The sequence below is a fragment of the Ptychodera flava genome, chromosome 6 (assembly GCF_041260155.1).
Source record: "Ptychodera flava strain L36383 chromosome 6, AS_Pfla_20210202, whole genome shotgun sequence".
NCBI classification, from domain to species: Eukaryota; Metazoa; Hemichordata; class Enteropneusta; family Ptychoderidae; genus Ptychodera; species Ptychodera flava.
In genome coordinates, this window is record NC_091933.1 from 37,527,927 (window position 1) to 37,540,189 (window position 12,263).

At 37.7% G+C, this 12,263-nt stretch overlaps 1 protein-coding gene across 1 annotated transcript in view; it reads left to right on the top strand.

The window, feature by feature from the left end:
• LOC139135672 (structural maintenance of chromosomes protein 1A-like) overlaps positions 1 to 6,194 on the top strand; it is a 45,168-nt gene extending 38,974 nt beyond the window's left edge. The window contains exons 23-25 of the mRNA XM_070703226.1: positions 2,081 to 2,259; positions 3,753 to 3,933; positions 4,699 to 6,194. Of these exons, the coding sequence (XP_070559327.1) occupies positions 2,081 to 2,259; positions 3,753 to 3,933; positions 4,699 to 4,809 (471 nt within the window). The 3' untranslated portion in view covers positions 4,810 to 6,194. The remainder of the gene's footprint in view (positions 1 to 2,080; positions 2,260 to 3,752; positions 3,934 to 4,698) is intronic.
• Positions 6,195 to 12,263: the final 6,069 nt, after the last annotated feature.

Genomic DNA, 12,263 nt, shown 5'->3' on the forward strand with positions numbered 1-12,263 from the left:
TTCAACCACATGTACAGCAGTAACTGATACCAAATGGCATCAACCATATGTACTGGAGTCTGATATTGGCTGTGGTGTGTCTTTCATCCCAGAAGTGCAAAGGATAGTCAGTATCTTTCTCTCTACTCTGCCAGCTACTGAACAAAGCTGACAACTTACACTTCATCACCCCACTCTTCACAGACCAATGACTGTTGGCTATTTCATTGGCATATTGCCAAGGGCATGTTGTCCACTTTGGAAAATCTGTACGTTGATCACTACCAGGCACTTTCATGCATGCTTGGGAAATCTCCCCAACTGCTCACACAGAGATAAATTTAATTGGTTTCCCCCATTAACCTCCTTTAAAGTGGTTTACTTATCTCCAGAGATAAAACAACAAGTCAACCGTGTAATCTTCCGGTAAATATGACCATGCAAGATATTTGGTGTATCTTCAAACTTTTCAGGACATTCATTTTCTTTGGCACAGACTTTGTTTTATGTGTACGTAAAGGCAAACTTATGCTGTATTGCATTTTCAAAGTACAACATTTTGATTTCACTTTTACCAGACTAATGTGTTGATTGTATGTTTGATGTCAAGCTCATGGTATCGCCAGATGTTATTTTTCTCTGGACTTCAGGCATGCATCGAACGATATGCAAAATTACCACTTTCTCAAGATAGTTACTTGCTTTCATTTCCCTCAGCCATCTTTGATTTCTACATTGTATGTAAATTGAAACTGAAAACGTTCAAGTATATTTGATGAAAAATATACAGACAACTTTAACATAAGCCAGAAGCAACCACTGGTTGAAGTAGGGTTGTTTTGAGAAGGCCATAAGTCATGGCCTTTGATTAGTTTTCACTTCAGTGAGACAGTTTATTTTTCTTGGATGTGGATAATGTGTTTGTTTCTATGACTAATGATATATTGAGCATTATAAGGTGTTCAAAGAGTCTTAACATGTCCAGCTATCAGAAAGAAAGTGTATAAAAACTGGTATCACCAGTTTCCATGCAATGTTCAGGCCTGACTCATATCCAATAAAGCCGCAAAGAGAATCCATGTAGTATGTCATTGAAAATAAGTGTATAAGAGTGAGACACAATACTGAATGGTGTCATGATTGTGGAGAGAGTGACTTCATGAAAAAAAAATGCTTTCAACTGTTGTCAGTGATGTAAGCTTGACATCCATGATCTTTGAACTACAAAATGATCAATCATGTTAGCGTTTGTAATAGTTTATTCCTGAGTACCAGTTTGTATAAACAGCATGATCATGAATCAGGCCAGCTTTTCTCAGAGTGCATCTCTTAGTGTGTCTTGATCAGACGTTTAACTTCATACTTTTAGTTTATCCACTTTTCTGGTTGAATAATGAAATGTGTTTTTGAGAAAAATTGAAATCGGAAGCAGTTGCATTTTAAGATGGTTGTAACAATAGTCTTTACCTGTCAGTAACTGAAAGTGCATGATTAAAACATTTCCACAAGATGACAAAGGCAGATCTTACAGTGTGTCCAAGAAAACAGAAAGAAAGTATAGGCTAAATGTAACGTGAAATGTGCATGCTGAAGGTGTATAACTTGCTGGTATGCCAGTGTTTCATAAAGGCTGGTATACATGTAAATTTTACCAGGATTCAAAAAAGAAACCCTGTGATGTTACCAGGATTTCGCTCAGAATATCAATACAATTGTATTAGAGGTTCCCAAACCATTAACCTATCTTGCCAAACCTTAGCAAAAAACACTGTGCATGTAGTGAATGGAGACATCCAGGCCATTGGTACAAATAATAACATGCAAGATCACTGGTACATCTGTTTGCAAGGGCTGATATACAGAACAAGGGCAGTTTACTGTGTATAGGTAGTAATGTTTACAAATGTTGTGATCTTTTGATGATGTGATGATGGACATAAAAATACTATTGACCATTTCACCCCATTTCCCAGTCTGCCCATCCTCCTTGAAACATGAGTAATGTACCATTGTTGCAGAAAGAACAAGTTGAAGCATCATGTGCATATTTGGTTGTAAGAGTCACTTTGAAAGCTTTAAGTTGTCATGTTCTCTGTCACAGGCGTTATCTCGAAATCAGAGTGCCCAGGCTTTCCTGGGTCCTGAGAATCCAGAAGAACCATACTTAGATGGTATCAACTACAACTGTGTGGCTCCTGGTAAAAGGTTCAGGCCGATGGATAACTTATCTGGTGGTGAGAAGACTGTAGCTGCATTGGCTCTGCTCTTTGCCATTCACAGGTAAGAATACACACAATGCAAGGATCATAGCAGTGTTTCTGTTAGATTTTTCATTTTGCATACACAGAATATGCATCCCAAAAATGTGAAATTCTGCAAGCAATTAAAAACACAAATTAAAGTTCACAAGGGCAATTTTCCACTCGTTCAGGCAGAAATAGTAGTATGTTTTCTCTGGTGAACCAAGAACCAAACAGTTCTTGAATACTGATCCCACATGCCTCATGGAAACAGTGTTTTATAGAATGCTAGCCATACCTACACTAAAATGGAATGTTCCAGAGTCTTTGCCAATCAGCAACCTTGTACCACACAGTTAATTTCTGTGCTCTAAATGAATAAGCTGTGTGAGTAATATCTAGTATTCACAAGATGAACTGGTACCCAGTGTGATAGATGAACTGGTACCCAGTGTGATGTATAACACTAGCTAGCAGAACTACACTTATGCAGATTCTCAAAAGACTTCAAAATATCCATAGACTTTGCCGAAAAGTTGTTGGCAAGCAAAGATAGAAATGTCATGAAAATGGAGCCTTGGAGAAGAGTGAACTATGCATGTTTTTTTATCAAAGTCAAAAAGATCTCTTCCAAAGATAGGTGTACCCGTTCAAGAATTCAACCATCACAGCTCAAGGGTTCGAAAGGTTTTGTAAACATCATTTAAACTGTGCCTATGAGGTCAAATTATTGCACAGCAGAAATGACTTGATACATACGACATGCTCAGAACCATTAGGACACAATTTAGCTTTTCGCATACAACTGTGCTACAATCCATGCATATAGATCAACGCATTTTGAGTCAAAAATGCATAAATGTTTAATTTTGCATGACTGAAAACGATGTCACAGTCACCAATACTATCATTGAACCAAAATCTTTCAATGTCACAGTCACCAATATTATCATTGAACCAAAATCTTTCAATGTCACAGTCACCAATATTATCATTGAACCAAAATCTTTCAATGTCACAGTCACCAATACTATCATTGAACCAAAATCTTTCAATGTCACAGTCACCAATACTATCATTGAACCAAAATCTTTCAATGTCACAGTCACCAATACTATCATTGAACCAAAATCTTTCAATGTCACAGTCACCAATACTATCATTGAACCAAAATCTTTCAAGGTGATACTGCCTTTTTGAAGTCTTTCCTAATACAAATTAAAACAGCGCATGTTGCTCTCCATCACAAGTTTATGTGTTTAACATATTAGCAAAGTTCCTACAGCACACTGCCAGTTAAATTTTATTTGAAAAGGTGATCAACCAACAAGTTCAACTCCATAGCGTAGAGCACCATTCTTCAATGACATATGAGGGGATTACGATATTTGGAGGAAATCATTCAGTAATTACAATTGATGAGATTTCTGAAGGACGTTGTATCAGTTTTGTTAATGCAGGAAATAAAACATTAAGAAGAGTTACACTGCTTTGCTTTAAAACTGTGCATGTTTTTGCTGCACTCCATTACAGCTATCAGCCAGCTCCGTTCTTTGTGCTGGATGAGATAGATGCAGCCCTGGACAACACAAACATCGGTAAAGTAGCCACCTACATCAAAGAACAGTCAGAGGGTCAATTCCAGTGCATTGTTATCTCACTGAAAGAAGAATTCTACACCAGAGCCGATGCACTCATCGGAATTTATCCTGAGGTGAGATATAAAACAAATTGTGGTATCCCTAGTTTTATGCTCCAGCAGGATGTAATAGCCATTTTATAATTTCACTCTTTTTTGAAAGGGATGGGGTTTCAAATTAATTATGATGCTGATTATTTTTTGAAAGAACCAGATGTTATCTATGTTTGGCACTCTAGTGATGTGAGTACCTTTGACTGTATAGGGAGCCAAGCTAGCGGGTTATGCTACAGACCCTGAACACTGCATTGTACAGACAAGAAATATGTGATGGCATTGAAAATTGAAAAAAAAACACTTGCGTAAGTGTATAGAGAAATACAGGCATACTTTTGTTCATTCAATTTCTGAGTTTGATGGATAGTTTTACCAAGTCACAGGTGTAGGTAAAAATGAAATCACATCCATGCTTACACCATACACCAAGGATGTATTTTACTTTCGGTTTGAGTTAGTTTGATATGCTGAAGATGTACTCTTTGATGTTGATAACCCATAGAATGAAATATCAAAGTTTGAGTTATAGTTGTTCATGTCATTTATATTAAAAATGGAAACTTCTCTACGTGATCACCAAGTTTCTTCAAGTATTGACTCTTCTTGCAGTCTTTGGATATAACAGTAAATGCAAATACAGCCCCTGAATAAACATAGACTACAGTCTATGTAATGTCGATAGTATTAAATGCAAACTGCCTAGTTAGCTCATATTTGGTATGTATATAAATACCCAAAAGAGCTTATTTTCATTTTGTTGTTCTTTCTCTATCCCATAAACAGCAAGGAGACTGCGTGATCAGCAAGACATTGACAGTGGATCTGACAGAATATTCCGACCCTCCGGGATGGGCTTCAATGAACCCTGCAAGTCCCACCAAAGCTGGAAGATAAAAGTAATCACTAGATTTAGTTCATGTTGATTGTGTACCCTTTCAGTATTCTCACCACCCCTTTTGTGCATATTTTGATATATATTATAATCCAAACATCGGTCCCTTAGTGTTGAGATATACTAAAATAATGATTGCATATGCTAGTACATATAGTTTATCCCGGAGGTAAAATACACTGCCATGAGGTGGGCTAACATGCATTATACTTCTCAAATATCACAGGATGACCTCTCATTACTGTTTATGTGCTTCAGTCTTTCTGTCATTTTGGATGTCATGAAATATTTTGTGGGGACATGAGATGTGAGTTTGTATGACATCTCTTTACACACAATACATTTTTGCAGGATGTCTCTTCCACAGGCTGCAGAAATCACATAGTGCTTGTCTTCAGACTGTGTGTTCAAACTAAAGACATCAACTTTTCCCTGAGAAGTTTTTTCTGTAAATTGTGAATGTCTCAGTAGGCACAACTCAGGTGTAGTGTGTTCAATATCTGTAGTCATAACAGCAGAAAAGTATCCACAAATCTATTAAAACAAGAGGTTGATTGTCACATTGACCAGTCTACAGACATCCTGCAGAGTGTGGCTAGGCATTTCAAAATGTTTGTATTGTGTTATGCTTCATATTGTCAAAACAAGCCAGCAGAACATATTTGACAAGTTGCATCCTTGTGTTTGCCAGCAGGCAATGCTGTAAGAGGTAGGGCTTGTTTCTGGGCAGCTACTCACTGATAGCTGACATCTCCAGTTTTACTCGGAATCACTACTAAACAAAATACAGCGATGGTAAAGCAATGGATGTTTCACAAGTTGCCTTTTGCCAATGGGTTTCATTCACCTTTAACCCTTTCACCACCATGGTTTGTCCCAAATCCATTGTTTTCTATGGTAAAGTTGGACCTGTATACAGAGAACTGGGGGTGAAAGGGTTAAGACCTCTCAGAACATGGCAACCTACCTTGAATCTTGTAATATTGGAATGTACAAAAAAGATACACGACGTTACTTTGGTACCCAAGAAAGTCTTGTCAATTTGCCTGTCTGAGCACAGTACAGTTCAGCTGTTTCTGTTGTTTTTGATGCTTTGCCTTATTAATCTGGTATTTTCTGATGAATTATTCAAACTTTATGATAGAAAATTGTTTTCATATAACTTCCATTCCAAACTCCTTTCTTGTCCCTGTATTTTCAAAATGGACATTTTTACACAGAATTGAGACATTAGTTGTAAAAGTTTAGATAGTATTCTAGCAAATCCTTCGTAGTTTTTAGTGTTTCATTCAAGTTGCTTTTGACAACGTATGTTTTCAGTCTTTCCTAAATGTTAACAGAACAAAATTTTATCCGTGTTTAGAAATAAACCGAAATGAACTTTAAACGTGTGGCATTGTTTATTTGATGGAATTTGCGGGAAGCCAATTATGTGTCTTGGGAGGTGACTTGTCCCCACTTGGTTTGTAACTCTGATTGATTGAAAGTTAATGAATGTGTAACAAACATCAGTATAGAGGCCATTGTATGGCTGTCATCAGCAGGAGACAAATCAAAACAAATTATAACTGTACCTAAAGTCCATTAGAAGTGAATTCTTGAAGTGCAATTTAATGGTATTTATGTAAACTATGTAAATTGGTCAATGGAGAATAACTGTGCACTCTGTATTCAAATCTCCAGGCGGCAAGTCTGTCGCAAGAACCTTAATTACCGTAAAAATTTTATGAACAGACCAGAAAAAAAATAATTACAAATCTGGAACAACCCAACTAAATCTCCATCAGCTGTAACTTATGGTGTGTTTCCTTAATGTTTGTTCTCATCCCAAAACCATGCCCAAAATGCCAAATATATATAAATGTGATTTAACTACAAGAGGCCGAATAAATCCCTGCTTCTGTAGGTAAGTTAATTTACAGAGGTTAGAGAAAAACAACATGTAAATGATTGATAGTTGAAATGGAATGGAATTCCTACAATGGGCCACTATTTCCTTTTTTGTTTCGAACTGACCAAACTGGAAAAAGCTGTACACGTCACTGACATCATCACCTAATTACTGTAATAGGATAAAACAGCCAAGTGCCCACCAAATCATCTGAATTTTGAAATTTTTTGACATTATGTTAGGGGGTTTAATCCAGAACATTTATGACAACATTGTTCTTGTGGATCAAGTTTTTTGTAAATTTCAGATCCCAATTCTTTATGAATCTTGACTGCATCCTTGGATAATTGGCTGTTTTAATGTTTTTCATGTCAAGAAAAAATAAAATAGCTCCCATGAAGAATATTCATATGCTGTACCAATCGCTTCTGACCAGTTCACTCCACATGCCCACTTACTATTACTTGTTACCTGAATTTGGTGAACTAATCAAAATCTCCAAGGTATACCAGCCATCGGGGTTGGTTTATTGCCAAATCATAATAGCACTTTCTTAAATTGTTCTACCCAACAGTAGGGCATATCAGGTAAACTTGCTTGTTGTCCACTTCTCAACACATGTTTGAGATTCCCAATAGCATATCAGTGTTTTTGCTATAAAGGTTGGGGAATATTGGTAAATGATTTGGGAACCCAGGTAACATTGCTGCTGTCCCTCTATTTGATTGCATTGATATACCAAGGGGAACCCAGGTAAAATGACTGGGAACCCCGGTAACATTTAGCTGCTTACCATCCTTAACAAAAACACTGCATAGGTGACCTATCAAATCATGCAGAATGAAAAAAAAACAATCATGTGGAAAGACTGACTTGGTTGGTTTCATAGGGGGATGGCATAAAGTTAAAAATTTTCTGGTATTTCACCATCATAATACAACGTTGAAGTGAAACCTCAAGAAATGAGTTGCTGTAAACTGTTCTGATTAGATGATATGTTTAGAACTATAAAAAAATTCTTTTTAGTCCCCGCGGACGAAGTCCGGCGGGGACTTATAGATTGGGTCCCGTCTGTGCGTCCGTCCGTCCGTCCGTCCGTCCGTCATCAACAGTTTCTCAACACTGCTGAACCATTTCGTTCAAACTCAGCACAAAGGCATAGCACTATGACCTACAGATGCACGTCGATTTATTTTGTGATACGATCCAATATGGCCGCGAGGCGGCCATTTTGTTGCGATTTTTCATGTCTTTGGACCATAACTCAAACATCCTTGAACAGATTCTGTTCAAACTTGGCACAAAGGCATAACACTATGGCTTTTATATCCATCTTAAATTATATCACGATACGATCCAATATGGGCGCGAGGCGGCCATTTTGTTGCGATTTTTCATGTCTTTGGACCATAACTCAGACATCCTTGAACATATTCTGTTCAACCTTGGCACAAAGGCATAACACTATGGCCTACATGTGCATGTCAAATTATTATGCGATACGATCCAACATGGCCGCGAGGCAGCCATTTTGTTTGCGATTTTTTCATGTCTTTGAACCATAACTCAAATATCCTTGAACCGATTCTGTTCAAACTTTGCACAAAGGCATAACACTATGGCCTACATATGCTTGTCAAATTATATTGCGATACGATCCAATATGGGCGTGAGGCGGCCATTTTGTTGGTATCTTTCATGTTTTTGGATCATAACTCAGACATCCTTGAACAGATTCTGTTAAAACTTGGCACAAAGGCATAACACTATGGCCCTCATGTGCATGTCAAATTATTTTGCGATACGATCCAACATGGCCGCGAGGCAGCCATTTTGTTTGCGATTTTTTCATGTCTTTGAACCATAACTCAAATATCCTTGAACCGATTCTGTTCAAACTTTGCACAAAGGCATAACACTATGGCCTACATATGCTTGTCAAATTATATTGCGATACGATCCAATATGGGCGTGAGGCGGCCATTTTGTTGGTATCTTTCATGTTTTTGGATCATAACTCAGACATCCTTGAACAGATTCTGTTAAAACTTGGCACAAAGGCATAACACTATGGCCCTCATGTGCATGTAAAATTATTTTGCGATACAATCCAATATGGGCGTGAGGCAGCCATTTTGTTGCGATTTTTCATGTCTTTGGACCATAACTCAGACATCCTTGAACCGATTCTGTTCAAATTTGGCACAAAAGCAAAACATTATGCCCTTCATATGAACGCCACTTTATTTCATGATATGATCCAATATGGCCGACAGGCGTCCATTTTTTTGCGATTTTCTCATGTCTCTGAACCATAACTCAAACATCCTTGAACTGATTTTGTTCAAACTTGGCACAAAGGCAAAGCACTATGGCATACATATGCATGTATCAATTAACCTTGCGATAGGATCCAATATGGCTGCAGAACTGCCATTTGTTGGAATTTTGCATGTCTTTGAAGCATAATTCAAAGGTCATTAAACCCATTTTGTCCAAACTTGGCACAAAGATCAAGCACTATGGCACACATACATGTATACATGTCAATTTACTTCGTGACATGTTCCAATATGGCTGCCAGATTGTCATTTTTGGATTTTTTCATGTCTTTGAGGCTTAATCATATGCAAATTTTCCTTATCCAATGTTGTTGAGACTTGGTACAAAGATAAAGTACTATGGCATACTTATGCATGTCTACTAATTTTGTGCTACGATCCATATGGTCAATAGACAGCCATTTGATTTATATTTTATAAACATAGGTCACTGTCCTTCAATGGACTGATTTTGTTTAAACGTGATATGGCTGCATTCTTGTGCACATTAATTTGTTTTATTATATGATCCAAAATGGCTGATTACAACAACATACCCGATCCCATACCATTTCGAAAATTCCACCAAACCATGTGTATAGTATGTGCTGTCATGACACTAGAGGCAGTGAGGGCATCGTTATGTGTGATGTAATCAAAAGTTCCTTTAGTGGTCAACACCGGCAAAGATGAGTCTTTTATTGAACGTTCCTCAGATTACTTTATTATGCAAGTCACAGGCCTGATGCACCCGTTGCATCAATGTCATTCCACAGCTACCTATACACCAAAGATTATGACAAAATGGACAAGGGGACTGTGTCATCAACGATGACTTTTTTAAATAATGATAAGTTAGCTTATTTAGGGTATAATTGGTAGGGGGACAGCAGTTTGTGAGGTTTTCAATATCTAACTGCTGTGAGGAAAATCCTGTAAGTACTGGTATTACATGAACATGTGCAGTCGATGAAGTATTAACAACGTCATTTATATGGAAGTTGATCCCTTTTACCATCGTGGCCTGCAGACTAGCCCATACCCATACCGGTAGTTATCAAAAAGGTAAGTATGGACCTACTGATGGAGGAATTGGGATGAACAGGTCAACAACGTGGAGGTGTTGCTGGCAAATTGAAAACCAAAGGAAACAGATCACCTTGATCATGGAGATGAAACCAGAAAAGTTTTTAGATAAGTTCATGTACAGACAAGGCATCGTGTATTAAACATGGTATAGCGCCTCATCTTGCATCTTCACTGCCAGAACTGGAAAGTGTGCTTATCTGCCACCGTGGAAACGTACAAATGTCACAACCATGTGGTGAGTGCTAGTTACCAATTAATTGTAGTTGTGGTATTCACTAGCTTTTCTTGTCAGAAGATGACATATAGAGCAGTGTTTTCTCCAGGTTTCCCTCACAAGCGGGAATTGACCCCCTTTTGAGAGCAGATCGTCCATGTAGCCGACATGAACACGAAGTGTCTGTTACCAGCTACCAAAAACTATGAAATTAGTAAAGAATGAGCTACAAAAATCACTATCAGCTTTAAGTTGAAGGTAGAATAAGTCTGTGCCTTTGTATAAAATACTATAAAAATAGTAGAAAGTGAACAACGAGCTGAAAGTTAGTCGAGGAGACCTTTACCGCATATCATTTGCATCTCATTGTCGGCTACAAGGACTGTGTACCCTTTTGAGAGAAAGTGATATGGGGGGGGGGGGGATTCAGAGGTGGACCATCATAAATTATGCAAATTTCAGTTCTGCAAATAAAGAGTTTTCAAGGCACACTATTAGCAAATTAAGGTGATTTTGCATATCAAATATGAAATTATAGACAGCCTACAGTTTCTTAATTTTTTCCATCTGCTAAATTTTAATACATTTGAAGCCTACAGAGATTCATGCTTCATTCATACAAGTTCAAACAGAGTTTTGTAATCTGGAATAAATTCTTGGTGGATAGAATGATGTAAGGAAAGCTATCATGATAATTGTTAAATCTTAAAATTGAAAAAAAAAATTGGGGCTGTGCTCAGGAAGTGATGTGTGCTTTGTTTACAGTCTGGAAACCATGCTATTGTAGCATCAACCTTCAACACTCTCTGGCTTTAAATCCCGGCTCGAAAAGACCCGGGATCAGGATTAACTATGGTGTTAAGAAGATTATGAGGTGTTTCTGTCTTTTGTTTTCCTTTGAAATTTTAATCGTTATATAAATATGTTGCAAGATTTTTGGATTAAGTCCGCACCGGGCTTTAAGATGGAGTGTGTACTTTACGAATAAACCTCTGACAGCATCCTAAAAACTGGCCACATCCCATCAGTGTTGCTACCCTGACCATAAATGATAGATGAACAAGTCATAAAAATTAATAACTTCCAAATGTTCGCATTCCAAAACTCAATAATATGACAGTACCAACAGACACAACACCATTATGCAAAGCCTATAGTTGGCGGAGCCTTTGTGTAAATCATTCACCTTTGGCAAACTATATTCTATAAATTTTGTTTCAATGACATTTTATTGCACAATGTAGAAAATTCCTGACAAGGGAGTCTACTTTTCTCAGGTGAAAGTTTGAATTTTGTCCACAGTATACAACACAATTGCTTGTGATTAAATATACAGCCGATCAGGCCATAAGACAAAAAAATTGGGGCCGTCCTGTGTATACCTATCACTAGGGACTACGGTATGTAGTAAAAAAAGTTGCATGAGCAGTATCATCCTGGCCTAGAATCAACTCACAGCATCTGCTTAACTCTAGACAGTTTAGGAAATTGTGTGTTAAGGGCATGGGTTACGTATTTAGGTGGCTGTGACTTCCCTGCTTTTAATTATTGTCAATTGGAAGTCAATTGGTTGTTCTGCACACACTTGATCACCTGCTGGCTTCTGGCATGTTTTTGTTCCTCTGTAAAAAACAGAGCAGTGATGTTGATACACTGGACTTTTACATGCTGTTTGTGTCATTCACTTCAAAAATATTTTAATTTTCTGTCTGCACTGCAGAATGTTAAAACATTTAGAAGGGGAAAGTTCTGGGAAAGCAGTAGCTAGTCGTAGAAATATCAGTTGACTACTGGGCTGCAGTAGCTACACCATTCGTTCATTGGCTGATGTAATGCACTCCAGGCAGAGTTCACTGTTATCGGCAAAACCTGACCATAGTGTAACTAGGGCAGCTGGAAGAGGGTTTTAACGCTAGCCACTCACATTGAACTGTCATTGGT